Raw genomic sequence first — 20,680 nt, 5'->3', positions numbered from 1 at the left:
CAGCAGTCGCTAGACTCCATTGTGGATTGTGTTAAACTGACTAACGTTTCTTATTAAGTTTACCTCCACCATAACATCTAAGAAATGTATGGCTTTTGCCACTGGCCATTTTAACAGCTTATTAGCAAGTAATAGGCTTAGTAACTGCTAACTTCCTAGGAATAATAATAACAATTGAGTAATTTCTAGCGAGACTGAAGATGAACTTTTCCATGCCAGAAACAGTCACAATATAACCGTATACAGTTTCAGTTAAGGCCTACTATAATGAAAACTACTGTATGTTATGCCACCAAATGTGTCTATCCTGACCCAAAACGCATGCACGGATGCGTACTTCGAAAATCCACCAGATACAGCTGCAATATAACCGTAAACTGTTTCATTTCAGGCTTACTATAATATAGATACTAACGGTTTTAGCCAGCCAACTTTCCATCTATATGGAATAATTCATAATGCGTACATCGCCTGCGAGGAGATACGAACTTGGACCTATAATTCACAAGTCCACTTCGCTAACCACTACGCTATTCAACAAGGGGTAGTCAGTCACTCACTCAGTAAGAAACAGTCGCTCTTCTTAGTCTGCTCCGCTTACGATAATAATACACAATAGCGTAATCACTAGGCAAGGTGTCATATTTTTCCAAAAGCCCCTCTTGTTTTTTCGATACCTTATTCATGTCACCTATAGACAACCAATGCATGTGCTTAAACAAGGAGACTGGACCTATGCAGTGCTGTTAGCCCCACTAGAACCCCCGGGAGAGATCCGCAAAGATGCGCCGTATTTGTAGCCTATTTACATGGAAAACTCAACAAAAAAAATTTGACAAACGATGCATATGATCAAACTACAAGTTTGGACCTATATAATAGAGTTTGAATTAATGCCATTTCGTAGCCTATTCACTAGGCAAAATGTTTTGTATTTTTCCAAAAACTTCTCTCCGTGTTAGGCCTTGTAGATCCTTTTAGCAGTTGCCTTTTAAGCGTAATTGTTCTTTTTGTGCGCTTTCATATTTTTATTTGTAGAGTTATGGTTACAGAAGCCACCTCCATACACTCGTATTTTGAGGGTAATTCATTTGCCAAAAAATAGGGGGAAAAACACAAAGGTGAAGACGAATTTGACTGATAGCATAGTTTTACTTCACATTTTCTATAGATACCGTGATATCGTTATTGTGAATTATTTTGGCCACAATTATAATGTAGTGAAAATGTGATATTGAATGGATGAGCACTACTTTCACATGATTGGACTATATCAAGCTCCGCCACAATAAGGTGCTTCCAAACTACAATGTTTTCAATACTGTACTAAGCATTGTATAGTTTTGTTCTAAATCATGGAAAAATATGTCTTCACCGGAGCAATGTGATGAACAGCAGGCTGTTTTGGGCCTAGGGTACATGTTGAACAGGCAAGCTAAATAACAACGGAGGCCTCAAATATTTATATAATGAGCTCTATCTAGGTTAATTCTGAGACAGGTCTAAGGGATTTCACGAGCAGGAAGGACATTATATTCATAATTGTAAAAATAAACCTTAAATTATCAATTCTGAAAGCACAAAAATACTTGCCAGGGTTGGAAGAATGATGCTGAGACACAGCCACCTTAGCATTATCAGACAATTGTGTTGGTGTACAGGTTCTATCAGAAAAAAGAATACCTGGCTCTGGAAAACAGAAAGAACACAGCCATGACTCCCATTATGGAAGCTATATATCTACAGCCAGTTTACAGCACACTTGATTAAGCAATTTGGCGCAAGATTCAGTGGTTTATGGTCTGATAGGAAGATGAGGGGTACAGTATGGCAGATTTTTGCTCGTCCCACAAGTAACGATTCTGTGTTTTTAAGAAGGCCCTGAGCCACTCTACAAAGGCTCCTTTCACTCGGCAGTGGACACGTGACAGTGGGAAAACTGGATTTTCTGCAGCACAAAGGCAGGCAACTGGATCCTGGCCCACAAAAGTCTTCAATGAAGGTTAAGGTCTTGGGGGGCTTCTGCAGTCTGGCAGCCTTAATAACAAAATATACAGTCTGCATGTGTGACAAAAACATCTAATCTAGCCTAGGCTTAAAGCATCGCCACAAAAATCCCTAGTATGGGCTAATTGGACTTCACAATGAAAACACCGGTCTTCCACTACTAGCCTAGTCCACAACAACACTGTGTTGCCTACCGCTACGCCTTGCTTCAACTCTATGACATTTTGGTTGTTACCACCTGCATCGAAAAGCAGGGAAATCATCAGGCCCAGACCTGCCAATCGGCTTCTGTTTCCAGTCAAACTGGACACATTTTACTGTGAGACCGCTGGAGTCAATATTTGACGGTTTGGCTTGGGGATCGGAATGAGATCCAATTAAATCCACTCTCCCCCCCAGGGAAAGTCACAAGACTTGCTGAGGCTCATTTTTCATGTGAATGTGCAAATGTGACTTCAATCCCCTCCACCCCAAATACCCATCGTGCCTAACTCAAACAAGCCGAGTCAGGACAAACAACAGCACTGACATTCTAATTTAGAAATCACATTCAGATTCCTGGAGCTTCTATGAATGACATTAAAAAACGGCTTAGAGAGATAAAAACTAAAAATTAAAATGTAGAATAGCTAATGCACAACAGAAATAAAGGGTAGAGAATCATGGAGGTTGTGTGGAAGCCAGCTAAAGGTCAGGCAGGATTAAAGTGTGTCTCTCCCTCCTCCATTCTGGAAACACTGCATTGCAGGGGGAACCAGCGGCTTGTGGCAGGCAAGATAACAGCTTGTGGAGTCGTGCGTTTGCACCTTATAGAGCAGTGCACAGCCTAAAATGAAGGGGAACTTGACATCAGGCTACATCTTATGCTATCGGTCTACTGACCCCTAATGCTGCATGGCAGGGGCATGACAAGCTGTTACACATTAAGCAATCTTAGAGACCCATGTTACAGTCCCAATAGTCATGTCACATGTTCTAGTACAGACATACTTATGCATGTTTTTGCTCAAAGATGCCAGCAGTATGTCATGCCAGTGCCCTTTTTCCAAGGAAAAAAAATGCCTGTGCATTCCATTTGTTGCGCCCAAGACAGTTATGGAATATGTTTTATGGCATTTTGACGTGAGCAGGGACATACTGGCAAAGAAGGTCCACAGTGGAAAATAAAAAGGCAGGCAAGTCAGGACAAACTACAGGCCCGCTCTACAATAACAGCCAATCAATAATGCACTGCTCGATCAAAATACAATTCACAGTATGTTTCCTAATTGTGGAATATGCAATACATGATTCTCTCGGAAAGGTCAAGCAAGCTTGTGACCACAGACTCTAGTCATAGTATTGCAAAATGTAATTAACTTACTTGTTGACGTAAAGCAGCGTATAGAAAAATGCTAAACCTTTAACATAGATCACAGATCATTACAATCACAAAGTGAGGCATTTGTTCAAATTTGTAGTCCAAGCTACAACTCTTTCGCATCCTTAATGTTGTTTTTTGTTTACGTAATCATCACTAACTACCTCAAATCTGCAAAATGTTTGCAAAATGTTTACCCCAGGGGATATTTAATTATGGAGGCCTTCATAATTACAAAAAAATCTGTAATTCAAAAAAGCACTTCCTTTAGGGTTTGACATTGACTTCATTGATGTTGTGTTAGACCAGAAATTGTAAGAGCTGAGATTTGAAATACTTCCAATGTACACATGACAAATGGAAATGTAATGAGAATCTTCTTACCAAATTAAAGGCAGGCACAGACGTAGGCCTGGACCATGACATGGTGAACTTAATGTATGAATAACAGTGCACGTTCCACCACATATTGATCGAAGACCTACATTGGTAAAGGCAATTCCTGTATTTCATATATTAGTACAAAATACCAATCAATGTCTTCAGTAATAATTACCCAACCACCAAAATTGAAGATTGTATAAGGGCAATGAAGACATCAGCCTGGTAGCCTTCGCATGACATTGACACACCCCCTCACATCACACATTGGTCCAGCAGCATGAATAGTTAACCAAGCTAGCCAGCTAACGCAAACGTCTTACATTAAACAATACTATACTCGCTATATGACGTATTTATTATATTATTGGCTGAAACCCAATACATTTCACAACGTGATAATTAGACAAGTTAGCAAGTATTACTATTACTCCCCTTGCTGACCACGACCTACATAAAGTACCTAACTAACGTAGGTTGGGCAACTCCTGTACGTAGCTAGCGTCGTTAGGTTAACTAGCTAGCTAATGATAAACTTAACTCACCTGTCCAAATTCTGTTGTTGCATTACCAATGCGTTCTGTTCCGCCATATTGCCCACCAGCACACTTAGTTAAACGTTTCTTTTGGAGTGTATATAAGGCCAGCTTACTTGGCCTTGCTGAAGAAGACGATGCAGTTTTTGTGTTGACACGAAGAGGTTAGCTGGCTAGCTAACTTGTCGCTATGTTGGATAGCTAACGTTATAATGTTGGCTACACGAAATATCAAAAACGTTAACTATAAACGAATTTCTGTGTAATCATTAGGTAAGTCATTACTACTCGATGTTTCAAATACGTGTGTTTGTTAAAACAAGTAATAATATGTATGTCATGAATTTATCGAAAAGGCATGACCGCTTGACTCCATTTGCTGCCCGTCTCCCTATGAGGTAACGAACAGGAACGCGATGATGCGCAATGCGTCATCAACAATAACAAGCCTGTTAGAAGCTGAGAAATCACACATTTACAAGATGCATGGGATATGTAGTCCGACCACATTTTTCCTCCTTCTTGTGGCCAAAGAAATATCAAATTAATGCTCTAACTTGTGCAGACGGACCTACCTAATAGGCACTAAGCCTACTTGGGAAGACGAGCATCATGAAGATACATATATGGCTACAGAATACTTCATATTGCGGTAGGCTGTATTTATGTCAGTAACCTAAGTCGCGTTTCATGTCACAAGCTTCGGGGAGTGCACTGCCTATATGTGCAACGCATTTATTGGCTTAGTTTTATCTGTAGTGTCTGCATTTGATCGGTTAAAGCAAAATGTTACAGCAAAATGTTACAAGGATTTTGCAATAATATATTGGGAAAACGTTATCTGCGAAAAATGTAATTTAGCTATGTCTAATATATGGGTTTGGTCGGTAAAGGAAAGCAGCCCTAGATTATTATCCAAATTGTTGCAAATAAATAGCGATGTTGATAGCCAATCATAAATGTAATTAAATAAATACCCTCGTTAAATACTAGCTTATTTGAATGATGAAAGAAAAACGATAGACCAACAGGTAAAACAAAAGCTAACCAAGACAATTGCTTTATTTTGGACCAAACTTTGCATTCCGGACGAGTTACGCTAAGAAACTACATTTCCCTGAAGCCTGCTCTGCATCATCCATGCGCCGCAGTCAATCAGCTGTTGAAGCAACTGCTGACTACCTCGGCGCTGTCATATCTAAACCCAGGCGAGGCAAACAGAAATAGCCTTATTTACAGAGTTCCAAAAGGTGAACGATAAAGGTAAATTTAATTTAATGTGAATCAGAAAACACGGGTGTGCATGCTGTTGTCGTGTTTTTTTGTGATATGTGTAGGTTAAAGCTGTGAAGGGGGGTGGGGGGTGGATACGGATTTCTTTATAGTCGCGTTTATAAATGTATCGAATATGTTCATTAACGCGCAGGAGAAATACAACTCAGGGGTGTAAACATGTAATTTATTTCTTTAAGGTTGATAAACTGCCCCTACAGTGATAACTGGATGACCTTGAATAGGCAGCATTTATGCATCGAGTAAAAACAAGGATTACATGAGTTGCCAGAATGCTGTGCAATAGTTGACGTTGCTCTTATAAGTCTGTCACACTTCGTGTTATTCTAAAAGCCGGTGAGTTAAAATAATGCGTTCAACTAAAATTTTACATAGCCTTTTGGGTCCTTTCAGAAAACCCAAAATACCTTTTAAATAGGACACTGTGTGGCATTACGATATGCCAACGTTAACATAAATAAATTTGACAATAAAGAGTGCACCCTAGCAGAGATCACATTCAAATGTGACATGTGAACTGCAATCTTAATGTAGACTACTCACATGACCAACGATAGGCCTAATTGTCTATAATAATTCTAACAAACCGCATACACGTACATTGTCTACAGTTTATGATACACTTCGCAATATTACAAATATATACATCTAACCAAATGTAACTAATATATGTAGACATGTATATTTTTTGATCAATGCAAACAGAACATTAACGCCGACGACAATGAAAGAGGCGAGTTACTCCTGAGCATATCTATGCATAGGGTTTGTCCTCTTGCACATTTTAATCATATACTAAAAAAATCTGCATGAAGACGAGACATGAACATTTACACTGTATTGCTGCAGCCCAGTTAAAGGCAGCAGCTGCATATCGTCGTTTTTTAAAATGAAGCGATTAGGTTATACGGAAAGCAGTTCTGTCAAGTCACAAAAAATATAAATACACCCTTGTACCATTTAAATGTACAATATAATGCAAATAAAAACATTAGTCAAAGCGTACTAGTGCGTCATCTCTTAAGCTATGCTACGGCAGCAAACATTGTCGCAGAAATCTAAGGAAAAGTGACGCGCTCATTCCAGAGGAAATAGCCATATCCGAAATATATCCCTTTTGCTATGAAGTGGGTGGGTCAAGGTGGCGTGTCTCTTTAACCTTGTTAAAGGACGCAGCAGCTGTATTTATTGACGTATGCAAATTAATTCAGGGGTGGTTCTAGGAAGGAAAAAAACAGGAACAAGAATCAGTTTCACAATGCACTGCAGTTCGGAGTTCCTGGGTAAAGGAAAACGAGACGTGGCGAATATTTGGTGAATATCGGTGTTCTCCACGTGTAGACTACCGTGTTTCTACCGCATAGATTCTGAGTGCTGTGTCAAAAAGGGTGAAACTATTGCATCTCCTGGCTGAATTGCACTTTATTGTATCACACCGGTAGTCCAAGTTTTTTGTTGCTAAATGGGTGATCACAAATTGGAATTGCAGCTGGCTTGCCGCAGCACCAACAACATTCCCCTCTCGGAGTTTTCTTTAAAATATAACAGCCCGGCGAGCCTAGTCTATGACATTCTCAATAATAACTCGTCTCTATTTTTCCCCGTTTCAGCACAGCAAACCATGCAGGATGATTTACTGATGGACAAAAACAAAGCCCAACCTCATCAGCTGCAAGATCCAACAGTAGACCCTCCCTCCACCCCGACCCCCTCGGATCCCCCTACTTCAGAGGAGAGCCCGTCGAGTGTGAGCAACCAAGCAGCTTCGGCACTCAACAAAGAGAAAGTCCCGATGGAGTCTCCGATTCTGCCGGGTTTGAGTTTTCATCAGCCGCAGGAAACCGGTGGCACTCTGTCCCCCTCATTTGGTAGCACTTGGTCCACTGGAACAACAAACACGGTGGACGACAATTTCTTTCAAGGAATACCCTCAGTGAACGGAACGATGCTTTTCCAGAACTTCCCCCACCACGTCAATCCGGTATTTGGAGGAAATTTCTCACCTCAGCTTGGCTTGGCACAATCTCATCCAGAGCAGCAAGCCCAGCAACAGCAGCAGCCTCCGCAACGGAGATCCCCTGTTAGCCTAAACCAAGGTCCTTTCCCACAGAGAAACGCTTACGGTCACCAGTCTATCATGAACAGCAAGGCTTCGTCACCTGCGTCTTCTTCGGGTTGGAATAATCATCAAAATGCCGCTTGGAGCACAGTCTCCAATCCCTGGAGCGGTCTCCAGGCAGGCAGGGACCCGCGGAGAGCGGTAGGGGTTGGCGTAGGTGTCGGTGTAGGGGTGCCGTCTTCAATGAATCCTATATCGCCGATGAAAAAACCCTATACTAGCAACGTTATAGCACCACCAAAACCTCCGAGAGCTGGTCCCCTTACCCCGAAGTCTTGGATGGAGGACAACGCTTTTAGGACGGACAACAGCAACAATATGCTGCCTTTTCAGGTAAGTTTTATACTAATAATGACAACTTTATCGAATTAGAAACAAAATCGTTAAGTTATGTGACGTAAACGCAAAGCAGCAATTGTTAGAATATTGTTGATTGTGATGACTTCATGTCTGCATCACCAGATGAAAAAAGTTTACCAAAAGCATACAAAACCCATTAGAAAATAGTAAAGGTAACTGACGGTGATCAGGAAATGGCTAATTGTATTGTTCAGTATGGCCTATTTGATTAGGCTGTTATGATGTATTAATATGATTAGGATTATGATTATGACCTAATAATGCGACTGTTATTAAGGCTCTGAAAGTATACTGGTGGAAAATAATCACACGTATTCATGATCACTACTTATGGTTATTATTAATATTAACTTTATTGTAATAACCGTTATTTATGAAAATCTGAAAATCTTTAGAAATAACACTTGAAGGGCGCATTTCTCGTATGTGATTGGCTACATTTGGCTACATTTAGATTGGCTACATTTAGTATAGTGGGTGAGTCTTAAACACACCCCTGAGCAGCTCGCGGCTTTCATCATGATATATACATTTTAGCCAAATTATTAAGAAATTATCTTACTGATAATAAATATTATGACGTTACATTATTACATCGTTGCAAACTAACATGTGTAACATTATTGCGACTGCCAGGCTCTCTGAATCTGTTTGAAATGTTTTGTAATGAACGATACACAAACTTCCCTATTGTACCAAAATATGTAGTCGTTAGCGTATCACAGACGTCTTTTTCTCACCCCTGGTTATAAAATGACAGACACTTCATTATGCACTTCAGTCACTTGACCAAGTAATGACCAGTAACCAAGTAATGAACCGGTTCAATAAACTGATTGTAAAGATTTGTTTGGAATGAAAACAAAAAACGGGTCTGCTAAAGCTATTTCAGTTCAACCTGAATAAACGGGGAGAATAAAGGGAAATGGTATGATGCCTTTCAGAGGTGTTAACCACCAATATTTTGCACAAATTTAAAGGAGATTATTTTGCAAAGCCTGTTTCCAATGTAAGACAGGTGTGCTATGCCTAATTTGCTAACACTACAGTGGAGGTGACAGTCATGTGTACTGCTAGTGTACTGACAAACAAAAGATATGCCCATGCCCCTCATGTGTTATCGCATTTGCCCCTTATTTTTATGGTAGCACTGTTTTTGGTATACATATGGCCTTAAAAGAGTTAGTTAGCAGTACATGGTCTTATTTTATAGAAAATATTACATAGGTTTTTGCCCATTTTACTCATGAAACTAAATATTTGACTGTGCAACCTGTACATTTAATTTCAGCTCACCAACAAGCCTTGAAAAATCAAGGATTATGGCCTTAATAGCCCAAATATATTTAATTGTGCACCTACATGTCTATCTGCCTACATTTTTCTATTTATGTGCACTCATGCTCTTTGTGAAGAAAATATCCTTGAATGGATCCATGTAGTTGTGTATTACTCTAATAAAGATAGGTCCTTATTATTCCCAAAACGTATACCATTAGTTTTTTCTTGGCTTTTTATGACTGATAGTTTGTGAGTGGGGGCTTACTTGACCACACGTTACAGTGAACTTACAAGCGACTCAGCATTGCTGTCACTGCTAACAATGCTGACTTAATTTCTGTTTGGGTAAAGCATTTGCTGCACAGTTTTCCCAGAAAGCCACTTTGCCTTCAACCTTAACTGAAGCATTGCAACTGGTCAATGTCCAAAACCGCAGTCCCGTAGAGTTATTGGAAAGTGATTTTGACTGTGGAAAAAACACTTTTTTTAATGAAAGTCCAAACCTTGCTATTTACTGATTCATGTATCTCATTTACAGATTTAAGGTCAAAACTGTTTTGCTAGCTGGTACAACCCCAACATTTTGTAATTTCTCATCTGTTTTGTTTTCTCATCTGTCTTATGTTCTTAAATATTAGGTTTTGTATACATTAATACCTTTACATCTGTTGTAGGCTGGTCATGGGCTTCTTTTTGAACATGCTCCAACCTCAGAATTGGGTGAATTCAGTCCTCAACAGAGTGGGCATGATTTGTTCAACCAATCAAATAAGTGCCCATGGGAAAGAGTGTGAGACAAAAAAAGTTACAGATGTAGTCAGGGGACAAGATGTGCCAATGGAAACCAGCCTGGGATAGAGGGTAAAATCCCAGCCTGCTTGAAACATGTAGAGTAGATCGATAGTCTGTAACACTCCCTTTCTATTGTATTTAATGTGATTCTTGATAATCAATTTGCTCTCATTAGCTAGCTCGTTGAGGCCCTTAACACAGGGACAAGGTCAGCGAGCCACAGGTCACCCTGGACAGAGTGCCCGTTTCGTTGAAGTGAAACTCAGGCAAAGGAGACCATGCCAAAACAGTCAGACAAAAGTGATTTAAAGTATCTTCAGAGCGAACCAAGCACAATCAAAACAAAGGGCTTTAAAATTACCAGAGTAATTTTGTTTAGGGCTAAACATTTGCCTGTATATCAATTTCATGCCTTATGAATGCCATCAATTTGAAGGTCTTGCCAATTGAGCCTGTGTCAGATGGATTTTACTTTCTATTCTTCAGCTCTCGACCATGTATGTCACATGAATGTGGGCATGTGCCTATACCCGTCTCTTGTTGGCTGCTGAATACCAGGGCAGGAATGCGGGGAATTCAATGAAACATGCCCACGTTAGGTAAAAGCCATACGAGCCCTTGTTTAAAATGAAGGTCAGCTAGACATTGTCAGGGTTAATTGTGCACCGTTTCATGATTACTCTTGCGTTAGATCAGATGTTTCCATTTTTATGCAGTTGTCTTGACTGACAAGATATGCAGTCAAATTGACTCTCATTGTTATATGCAAATGGTCAGGGTTCGTCATTCGTCTTGCCGTCACAAGTTTGGAGGGTCGAGAACCAGTTTAATTAGCATTATTTTTAAGAAATGGCATTCATTGTTTTACTGTGTGTGCAACTTTGACTCTTTCTTATGAAAGGATCTGTAATTATGTAATTTATGCATTATAATTTTGGAACATTTTCTTCAAAGATTTAGTGCAATAGTGGAATGATGGTTGTTTTGGTTGCTCGACTGTACTTGTATATGAAAGTAAAATGTTAACCCAGCGCAGCTTAGCTGAGCAACACAAACTAAATAACAGATGTAACAATACATCTCTAAAATGTCTCTACTAGCCCAGAAAAATTGTGAGATTATTCCTGAGCACCTTAAAGAAGCCATATCTCATTTGCAGTCCAAGTTGGAATATAACAGTGGATGACAAAATCAAAAATGTTAACATGTATGCTTAGCTTGTCCTGTCGAGGAGACTGTCTTTCATATTTGGTTTGTTTCCAATAATGTGGTTCATATAATTTTGCTCACAAACGCACCTATCCTGGTTTTGGGCAAGATGTTGAGAATATGCAATTGGTACAAAAGTCTGTATGGTATATTCTGGCACTCCTACATACAGAACAACATGATCTATTATCACAACCTAATATTACTAATATTATACACTGCTCAAAAAATATAAAGGAACACGTAATCATCACAATAAAGCAGCAAGTCAATTCAACTTCAGGGATATCAATCTATCCAGTTAGGAAGCATACGCGATTGTGAATCAGTGTCACCTGTTTTGGTGCAAATGAAAGTGACAACAGGTGCGCTGGAGAGGCAACAGCAAGACAACCCCCAAAAAGGGAATGGTTTTGCAGGTGGTGGCCACAGATAATTGATCTCTCCTCACCCTTCCGGACGGATTCTTTTCTCGTTTTGCATTTTGCTTGTGTCCTAGTCACTACTGGTAGCATGAGGCGGTAGCTGCAGCCCTATCACCTTTGCACAGGTAGTACATATCCTCAAGGATGGCACATCCATATGTGGTGTTGCAAGAAGGTTTGCTGTGTCCCCCAGTACAGTCTCAAGACCATGGAAGAGATACCAGGAGACAGGCCATTACACGAGGAGAGCTGGATAGGGCCATGGAAGGGCATCAACCCAGCAGCAGGACTGGTATCTTTTCATTTGTTCGAGGAGGAACAGGAGGAGCACTGCCAGAGCCCTACAAAATTACCTCCAGCGGGCTTCTGGTGTTCATATTTCTGACCAAACTGTCATAAACAGACTCCATGAATGGCCGATGTTCTCTGGACCTGTGCTCACAGCCCCGCAATGTGCAGCTCGATTGGCCATTGACTGGCCTTTATGTTCCCCAGACCTGAACCCAATTGAGAACCTCTGGGACATTATGTGTGGTGCATCTGACGCTGCCAAGTTGCACCAAAGACTGTCCAAAATGCCACTGATGCCCTGATCCAGGTTTGGGAGGAGATCCCCCAGGAGACCTTCCACCTTCTCATCAGGAGCATGCCCAGACGTTGTCAGGAGTGCATACAGGCACGTGGGGGCCATACACATTACTGAGTCACATTATGAGTTGTCGTGATGAAATTCAAGTTGGAACCGTCTGTGATTTTGGTTTCCATTGACCATAGTAAGTTTTGTTCTCGACAAATTACACAATGCACAGTAAAGATTTTGATCTTTAATACTTTTTGTTTATTGAGACACAAAGTGTTCCCTTTCCATTTCTTTGAGCAGTGTATATTATCCTGACCAAGAAAATGAAGGACAATCATGTGGAAAAATTAAGTACACCTCCTGGAAAGTTTTTGTTTTACATATTTAGACAAATACAGTGGCGAGAACAAGTATTTGATACACTGCTGATTTTGCAGGTTTTCCTACTTACAAAGCATGTAGAGTTCTGTCATTTTTATCATAGGTACACTTCACCTGTGAGAGACGGAATCTAAAACAAAAATCCGGAAAATCACATTGTATGAATTATAAATAATTAATTTGCATTTTCTGTTGCTCAACATAAGTATTTGATCACCTACCAACCAGTAAGAATTCCAGCTCTTACAGACCTGTTCGTTTTTCTTTAAGAAGCCCTCCTGTTCTCCACTCATTACCTGTATTAACTGCACCTGTTTGAACTCATTACCTGTATAAAAGACACCTGTCCACACACTCAATCAAACAGACCTCTCCACAGTGGCCAAGACCAGAGAGCTGTGTAAGGACATCAGGGATAAAATTGTAGACCTGCACAAGGCTAGGATGGGCTATAGGACAATAGGCAAGCAGCTTGGTGAGAAGGCAACAACTGTTGGCGCAATTATTAGAAAATGAAAGATCATTCTCCCTCAGTCTGGGGCTCCATGCAAGATCTCACATCGTGGGGCATCAATGATCATGAGGAAGGTGTGGGATCAGCCCAGAACTACATGGCAGGACCTGGTCAATGACCTGAAGAGAGCTGGGACCACAGTCTCTAAGAAAACCGTTAGTAACACACTACGCGGTTATGGATTAAAATCCTGCAGCGCACGCAAGGTCCCACTGCTCAAGCCAGCACATGTCCAGGCCTGTCTGAAGTTTGCCAATGACCATCTGGATGATCCAGAGGAGGAATGGGAGAAGGTCATGTGGTGTGATGAGAATTTTTTTTAGCTTTTTGGTCTAAACTCCACTCCACGCCGTGTTTGGAGGAAGAAGAAGGATGAGTACAACCCCAAGAACACCATCCCAACTGTGAAGCATGGAGGTGGAAACATCATTCTTTGGGGATGCTTTTCTGCAAAGGGGACAGGATGACTGCACCGTATTGAGAGGAGGATGGATGGGGCCATGTATCGTGAGATCTTGGCCAACAACCTCCTTCCCTCAGTAAGAGCATTGAAGATGTGTCGTGGCTGGGTCTTCCAGCAAGACAACGACCCGAAACACACAGCCAGGGCAACTAAGGAGTAGCTCCGTAAGAAGCATCTCAAGGTCCTGGAGTGTCCTAGCCAGTCTCCAGACCTGAACCCAATAGTAAATCTTTGGAGGGAGCTGAAAGTCCATATTGCCCAGCGACACCCCCGAAACCTGAAGGATCTGGAGAAGGTCTGTATGGAGGAGTGGCCAAAATCCCTGCTGCAGTGTGTGCAAACCTGGTCAAGAACTACAGGAAATGTATGATCTCTGTAATTGCAAACAAAGGTTTCTGTACCAAATATTAAGTTCTGCTTTTCTGATGTATGAAATACTTATGTCATGCAATATATTGCAAATTAATTACTTAAAAATCATACAATGTGATTTTCTGTATTTTTGTTTTAGATTCCGTCACTCACAGTTGAAGAGTACCTATGATAAAAATTACAGACTTCTGCATGCTTAAGTGGGAAAACCTGCAAAATCGGCAGTGTATCAAATAATTGTTCTCCCCACAGTATATCTTACTTTCAACACTATTGACGGATTAAGGTAAAATAATTTAAAAACTGTCAAAAATATGCTTTGCAATCATTTATTCATCAAAACTCAACAGAAATGCAATTATATAGTGTGGTGTTCCTTCCGTTGGCTGAAATAACTTCATGTAGCTTTTTCTTCTAATTGTTTGTCTCTTACAATGACTGGGAGGAATTTTGACCACTCTTTTATACAGTATTGCTTCAACTACGTCATGTTTGAGGGGTTTCTTTAATGCACAGACCACTCCCCCAATCACATTTTGATATGATTGAGAATTAAGCTTTTACTCTGCCACACACCCTCCATTTCTTCTTTCTGAGCCATTCTGTTTTAGCTTTGTCCATGTGTTTAGGGTTATGGTTCAGTTGCCATATCCATATTTGGTTCATCTTTCTGACATTCACATTCTTCTCAAGAAGCCTCTGGTACAATATAGAATTCATGGTTGATTCAGTACTGGCATGTTGTCCAGGTCCTGTGGCAGCAAAGCAGCCCCAAACCATAATGCCACCGCCGCCAAGCCGTATGAGATCCTGTTTTGTTTTCATTAGACATGGAATCTGGCATTGCATGCAAAATAAACTGCCTTTGATTCATCTGTCAAGATCATTTTGTTCCAGTAGTTTTGCTCTTTACCCAGGTGTTATCTGGCAAACATCAGTGTTGTGCCTTTATTCTTTTTTGAAAGCAGAGGATTATTTCTTTCCAGACCTCACATGTAGGCCAAGTTTATGCAGTTTCTTTTTGACAGTTCACTGATGCACTTCAGCACTGATATTGGCATGAGAGTCCTGTAGATCCCTTAATGTTACCCTGTGGTTCTTTGAGACTTCTATAAAATCTTGCTCTTGGACTTCTATAAAATCTTGCTCTTGGACTGAATTTGTGGGGCAACCTGTACTTTTGTAGATTGCCAGTGGTCTGGGATTTTCTAAATGGATGGATGATCTATCAGACTGTAACGTAATGTACTTGAATTGCTTGTAAATGGCTTTAACTCCTCAAAGACTCATACACATCACTCATTTTTATGTTTTATGTGATGGTAATTCTTTTGTGTAATGTTTTTTTACACATAAGGAGATTGCATTTCTGTTTATTTTAATTGCATAAATGGTTTGAAAGTTCTGTGGTTTGAAAAAATCTGTGGTTTGTTGTTCAATCGGGTGGCCTTTATCAATGCATGTGGTTGGAATTTAGCTGAAATATCCCAATATGTAAAGAAAATGACAACTTTCTCCGTGGGTGTACTTACTTTTTCACATGACTCTATATGTTGGGAAGTTCCTCACTGTTGTCTTCATTCGGGCACCAGTAGGTTGCAAGCAAGTTTCAAAGGGAAAACGACAATGGCGTTTCTTATCAGACAAGTTCAGGTAGCCCCTCCCAGTTATTTTCTCTCGATTTCATGCCTAGTGATTTAGACACTGCCTGTGAATGAAGCCGCTCGCTCTCTGTGTTCCGGATCAGGAGAGCGCGCTGTGGCGGAAAAAAGAGGGGGAGGGGGAATGAAAAGCTCAGCGTTTTCAAGTGTTTACCGTTTGTACCAAGTGGGCAGATTTTTATCAGCCATGGCAGTGGCGAATCCAGAGAGGGCAGAATAACGCTTTTGAATGCTCAGCCGAACGCACAACAATAGCGCTGGTGCGCAAACAATGTGGCCCCCGAGGCTAGGGCAGTGGACACACAGGACACAGCTGCCAAGGACCAGGCCTGACACCGAAGTCCTGTGCGATGTTCACACAGTCCGCAAACATACTCTGCATGTCACTCCCTGACTCGTCGACACCCTCATTTAATCTCATTCACTAATCCTCTGGCTTACTCACTCACCTGCCATAAAAAAGCTATTATGATGCAATACTCTGCTAGAATGGTTCCTTTTGATTTTCAGAGTTGTTTAGTCTCGAACTAGGAAGTGGACCAGAGTAAGGTCTTTATTCTATGCCAAAATGCCAAGCAAATGGCCCTTAAGTCATATAGCCCTCTGTTTGGCTATGGACTTAATCAATGAGATCCGATCAATGTGGCTTTTGTAGCATCTGTTAGGTAGTATGGGATAAAATGATCCAACCACCCAGTTTTTTTATTTTATTTGTGTTATTGGCCAGTCCAAAGACAGCTGTTAACAGAAAAAATGAGAACCCAACTACCAGTATGTGAATATGTTCAGAGTGGCCAAGTGGCAGGTCAGCTAGTCAGAAGAGGATGGCTCTTAAGTACCAGAGAGCTCATTCCCAGAAATGAACCAATGAGGCACAAAGGGGAGTGGCAGGTATACTAGCGATTTAAAAAGTCTGACCAGTAACCGAAAGGTTGCTAGATCCTATCCATCAAGGTGAAAAATCTGTCAATGTATCTGTGCGAGGCAAATTCTTCTAATTACTCGTGTCTTGCTATAAATAAACTGAACCACAAAGCCCAGAGGTGCCTTATTGCTTTTATAAATATCCTTCAACCAATTACCATTGTAGGTTCAACCTCCCCTGTATATTTTGTACTTTTGTAAATAAATTATATTTTTATTCTAATCACTGCTCCTATTTCTGAGCCCATTATATGTTTTTAAGTGATACTAAGAGTATAGTTTTAGTGAACTTTACAGACTTGTCGTTGGAGCATCATAAAGAAAACCCAGACTGTGCTGGCCATACGGCTAATGTCTAATTTTCTCTCTTCTTTTTCTCTTCTTTATCCTCTATCTCGTGTCTTAATTTCTGTTGACTAACGGCTGGTCTTGACTGTCTGATTGATATTTGCTGGGATTAAAGGGGTAGCTGGTCATGGGCCGCTTTGATGATCCAACAATGCCAGGCCGGTGTGTCAGGACATGAAAACCTCTGGTTTCCACTGTACCATTCTGCCCTTAAGCAAAGTGAACCAACAAGAATGTCAACTGCAAAGCAAGCAAATCCATGCACGTTTTCCACAGGTTCTGCCGTGTAATATCATAAACACAGTTCTTGCTATCGTCTTCAATGAGTTGATTTAAAGATAACATCCTTTTTGTTGATGTCCGGTCTCTGAACTCTCAAACAATGGCTACATTTACCTTTCATTGGAGGATGAAGCTATTATCAAGATATCGTCTGTATTATCTCACAATAACAGTCTTAGGCAACATCCACAGTGATTGGCAATGGTGAAGTAGTTGTTGTCATGCTGTACTTTGATAAACAGCTCTGATAACTAACCTCTGACCCCTCTCTTCTCTTTCAGGACCGGAATCGGCCCTTTGATGCATTTAGCTTGCACTCTTTGGAGAATTCCTTAATGGATATGATAAGGACTGACCATGAGAAAGGTAAACCACACCCAGCTTGTGGCCCACCAATGACTATCGCTGATATAGTGTGGAGGAATCATTTTGCAGGTTAGGAATATTCCTACATCCACGCTTATTTTGTGTCGTTGGCTTCATGGGAATCATATTTTGATCACATTTTTTTTTGCGCTATTTGCCTTCTCTACTACCAACACAATCCATATTTTATATCAGTTGAAAATGATGCACAATAAATTAACCGCTGGCCTCACCTGCAAAAATATCACACAATGTTAATGCCCTCTGTGTACAGTGATGGCTTTTTTCTTTTGTTAGCTTCTTTACAAGCCGCTTCTCTGCATTTTCTAGTAGCCAATTAAACATTTTCGACATATTTTTTTTCCTGGATAAATATCGGGGTTGTATGGTGTTTTTTCAAATCTGATGTTGCTCTGTGTGGTAGCGCGTGGTTGTTCATGTCTGGGTGCTCCTTTTTGAAGTGCTGTTTGTATGAGTGTTTGTGTGTGTGAGTGCACGTGTGTTTTATATCCGTAATCATCTACAGACTTTTCTTTGGTTTCTTTATGACACAGTGAATGTTTTTTTGTGTTTGGGTTTTATGTCTCTGTTTCATTTAGTATTTTAGGCAGAGAGATACAAGGAAAAGGGAAACTGTTAGGAAACGGACTCCTGGACTGTTAAACAGTACTGTTGGATTGCTAGGAACAAGCAAAAATGATCAACTCCAAAGCCTGGCATAGTTTCTTTGATACAGTACAATCAAACAACAAATTCCCTTCATTGAGGGAAATACAAGGTAGCCATAAACTTTCTTTATCTAAAGAGCACAGAGAGTTCACAGAGAAAAGCAACAGGTTGTTTTTGTATTGGGTCTCTCCTCAAATCCTTTCAACACCACATGTTTATCAGACACCAGGCAAAGATTGCTTTGGGATAATTTTGTCGCAGTAGGTCATGTGCCTTTTATGAAAACTAACTCCATTGCTTTCAGATCCCTGTCAGCTCATTGGCCCCTGTCATGTCTACTGTTTTCTTAGCCTTCCAGACAATGGAAACCTTTGGGAGGTGTGGAGTAGGGGTTATTATGAGTAGTGGCGTGCTGCTTTCTCATGCATAGGTTCTCGTTTTTTCAATATTTGTGTCAAGAGAGAGTATTGTTTCATTGCCACAAAGGTCAACCGGGTCAGTACTGACTTCGCTAGGGGGTTATAAAGGTCAAAGGTCGCCCAGGCGAGGCCTGACTTCACGAGGGGTCAAAAAGGTCAAAGTTTGCTCAGGCCAAGCTTGACTTCATGAGAGGGACAGGGATGCAGAGACTTGGAATCCCCTGCAAATGTTCCTGTTTGGTTGTAAATCAGCCTGAGACTGCAGAGAGAGAGAGAAAGACTAGAGAGAGAAAGACTAGAGAGAGAAAGACTAGAGAGAGAGAGAGAGAGAGAGAGAGAGAGAGAGAGAGAGAGACTACAGAGAGAGAGAGACTGCAGAGAGAGAGAGAGACTGCAGAGAGAGAGAGAGACTGCAGAGAGAGTGAGAGAGAGACTGCAGAGAGAGTGAGAGAGAGACTGCAGAGAGAGAGAGAGGGAAAGAGGCTGCAAATTTAAAAACAATATTACATTTTTTGAAAGAACAGCAGAATTTGGGAAAATGCTACTTTTTCTGGTAGAAAAAACTTTTGGATATATTAATGGAAAAATATGTATCTTTCTGCCACACACGAAGGGACAACTAGCTGAATAATGAATCAGGATAAGGAAATGAATACCTGTACCTGAATCCTGCAATATTTTACCTATTTTCACTGTTAGTGTTAATGTGTTTGTTTCCTTTGACAATGTATGTAGTTACACATTCCAAAGTCATTTGAATTGAATTGACTACAGGGAGAAAGAGAGACCCTGAGGAAAGAGTTGAGGGGGCCGGGGAAGAGACAGAGAGACAGGAGAGAGAGAAGACAGATTGATAGGCAGAGTACTGCAGAGAGTCTGAAAAAGAGAGACTGTAGAGAGAGACTGTAGAACAAGAGAGTCCGCAGAAAGATAGAGGGAGGGAAACTGGAGAGAGTGAAATTAGATCAAGATGAAGGGGAAAGATAGTCTGCAGTGAGATAGATGTGGAGCGAGAGTGCAGAGCCGATCCAGGGCCAGATGGTTCCACTTTCCTGCCCCAGTGCTGCTTACTCCCCATCCACACGTCAATGCCATAGCTCTGCATTCAGGGAAGCCTGCCCTTGTGTCCTGTCACGGAGCAGGTCTTCCGTGTCCTGGTGCTCTCCCATCCCATGGCTCTGCAATCCCAGGCCGCCCATGGTGCCGGTCCATTCTCGCCTCCGGCGTTTCGATGACAAACTAAGGATGATTTGTGTCGTTCTCGCTGACAACGCGGCTACTCTGCCCTCACGCTTGCCGTCGTCATTCCGATCAGGTGTTCAGTGCGCACAGAGGAGGAGAGTGCAAGAAATGACAGTGCCGGCCAGGGGAATGGGGTGTGGGTGGGTGGGTGTGATCCTCTCCAACTCCCGAATGCTGATTAATCTGAACAGAATGGCATGCACGGGGAATTTACGCTCTGTTTTGAAAGGGGCGTGGGAGGGGGTGGCGGCCTTGGATGTCATGAACAAATGGGTCCTTTTTTCCCCCACCAAACTGGAGTGCATGAAGCGGGTCAGCTGAGCGCGCAAATGAATCGTCGACTGTCCCCACGCCACTGCTCCTCCCCTCGGCCTGAAATAACACCAGCAGCCTGAGCCTGACAACAGCCGTCGCTGCTGTAGCCACCAAAGTCCAAGCTACGATCAGAGGACATGGCCCTCGGCATACGCAAACACACACTGCTCCTAGGATGAGCATGCTGTTGCATATGAATCAAATGTTTGAACCGAAGCTCTCTTCATAATTGGTCACCCTATAGAGAAATAGGCACATGTGATGCTTTCACCAACTGATAAAGTCTCTGTTTAACATATTGTGTGGCAAAATATGTGTGTGCACTTAATGTACATATACCCACACACCCACAAACAAAAGAAAATCTGCTGATCAGCTGAC

At 41.3% G+C, this 20,680-nt stretch overlaps 2 protein-coding genes across 8 annotated transcripts in view; one reads left to right on the top strand and one right to left on the bottom strand.

The window, feature by feature from the left end:
- The window catches only part of march5 (membrane-associated ring finger (C3HC4) 5), a 38,898-nt gene extending 34,440 nt beyond the window's left edge, over window positions 1–4,458 (bottom strand). The window contains exon 1 of the mRNA XM_010863867.5: window positions 4,294–4,458. Coding sequence (XP_010862169.1) covers window positions 4,294–4,340 — 47 coding nt within the window. The 5' untranslated portion in view covers window positions 4,341–4,458. The remainder of the gene's footprint in view (window positions 1–4,293) is intronic.
- A 13-nt stretch (window positions 4,459–4,471) lies between these two features.
- cpeb3 (cytoplasmic polyadenylation element binding protein 3) overlaps window positions 4,472–20,680 on the top strand; it is a 48,618-nt gene continuing 32,409 nt past the window's right edge. For 2 of the 7 annotated variants that reach the window (XM_020047236.2, XM_020047235.2), the window contains exons 1-3: window positions 4,779–4,936; window positions 7,188–8,029; window positions 17,570–17,654. In XM_020047236.2, the coding sequence (XP_019902795.1) occupies window positions 4,897–4,936; window positions 7,188–8,029; window positions 17,570–17,654 (967 nt within the window). In that variant the 5' untranslated portion in view covers window positions 4,779–4,896. Of the gene's footprint in view, window positions 4,558–4,778; window positions 4,937–4,987; window positions 5,548–6,762; window positions 6,892–7,187; window positions 8,030–17,569; window positions 17,724–20,680 lie in introns of those variants that run through there. The other 5 variants (XM_020047231.2, XM_020047230.2, XM_020047233.2 and 2 more) reach the window with 4 other exon arrangements.

Source organism: Esox lucius, chromosome 6 (genome assembly GCF_011004845.1).
Source record: "Esox lucius isolate fEsoLuc1 chromosome 6, fEsoLuc1.pri, whole genome shotgun sequence".
NCBI lineage: Eukaryota > Metazoa > Chordata > Actinopteri > Esociformes > Esocidae > Esox > Esox lucius.
The sequence above is the reverse complement of the archived record's forward strand: the minus strand, read 5'-3'. Positions and strand labels throughout refer to the sequence as shown.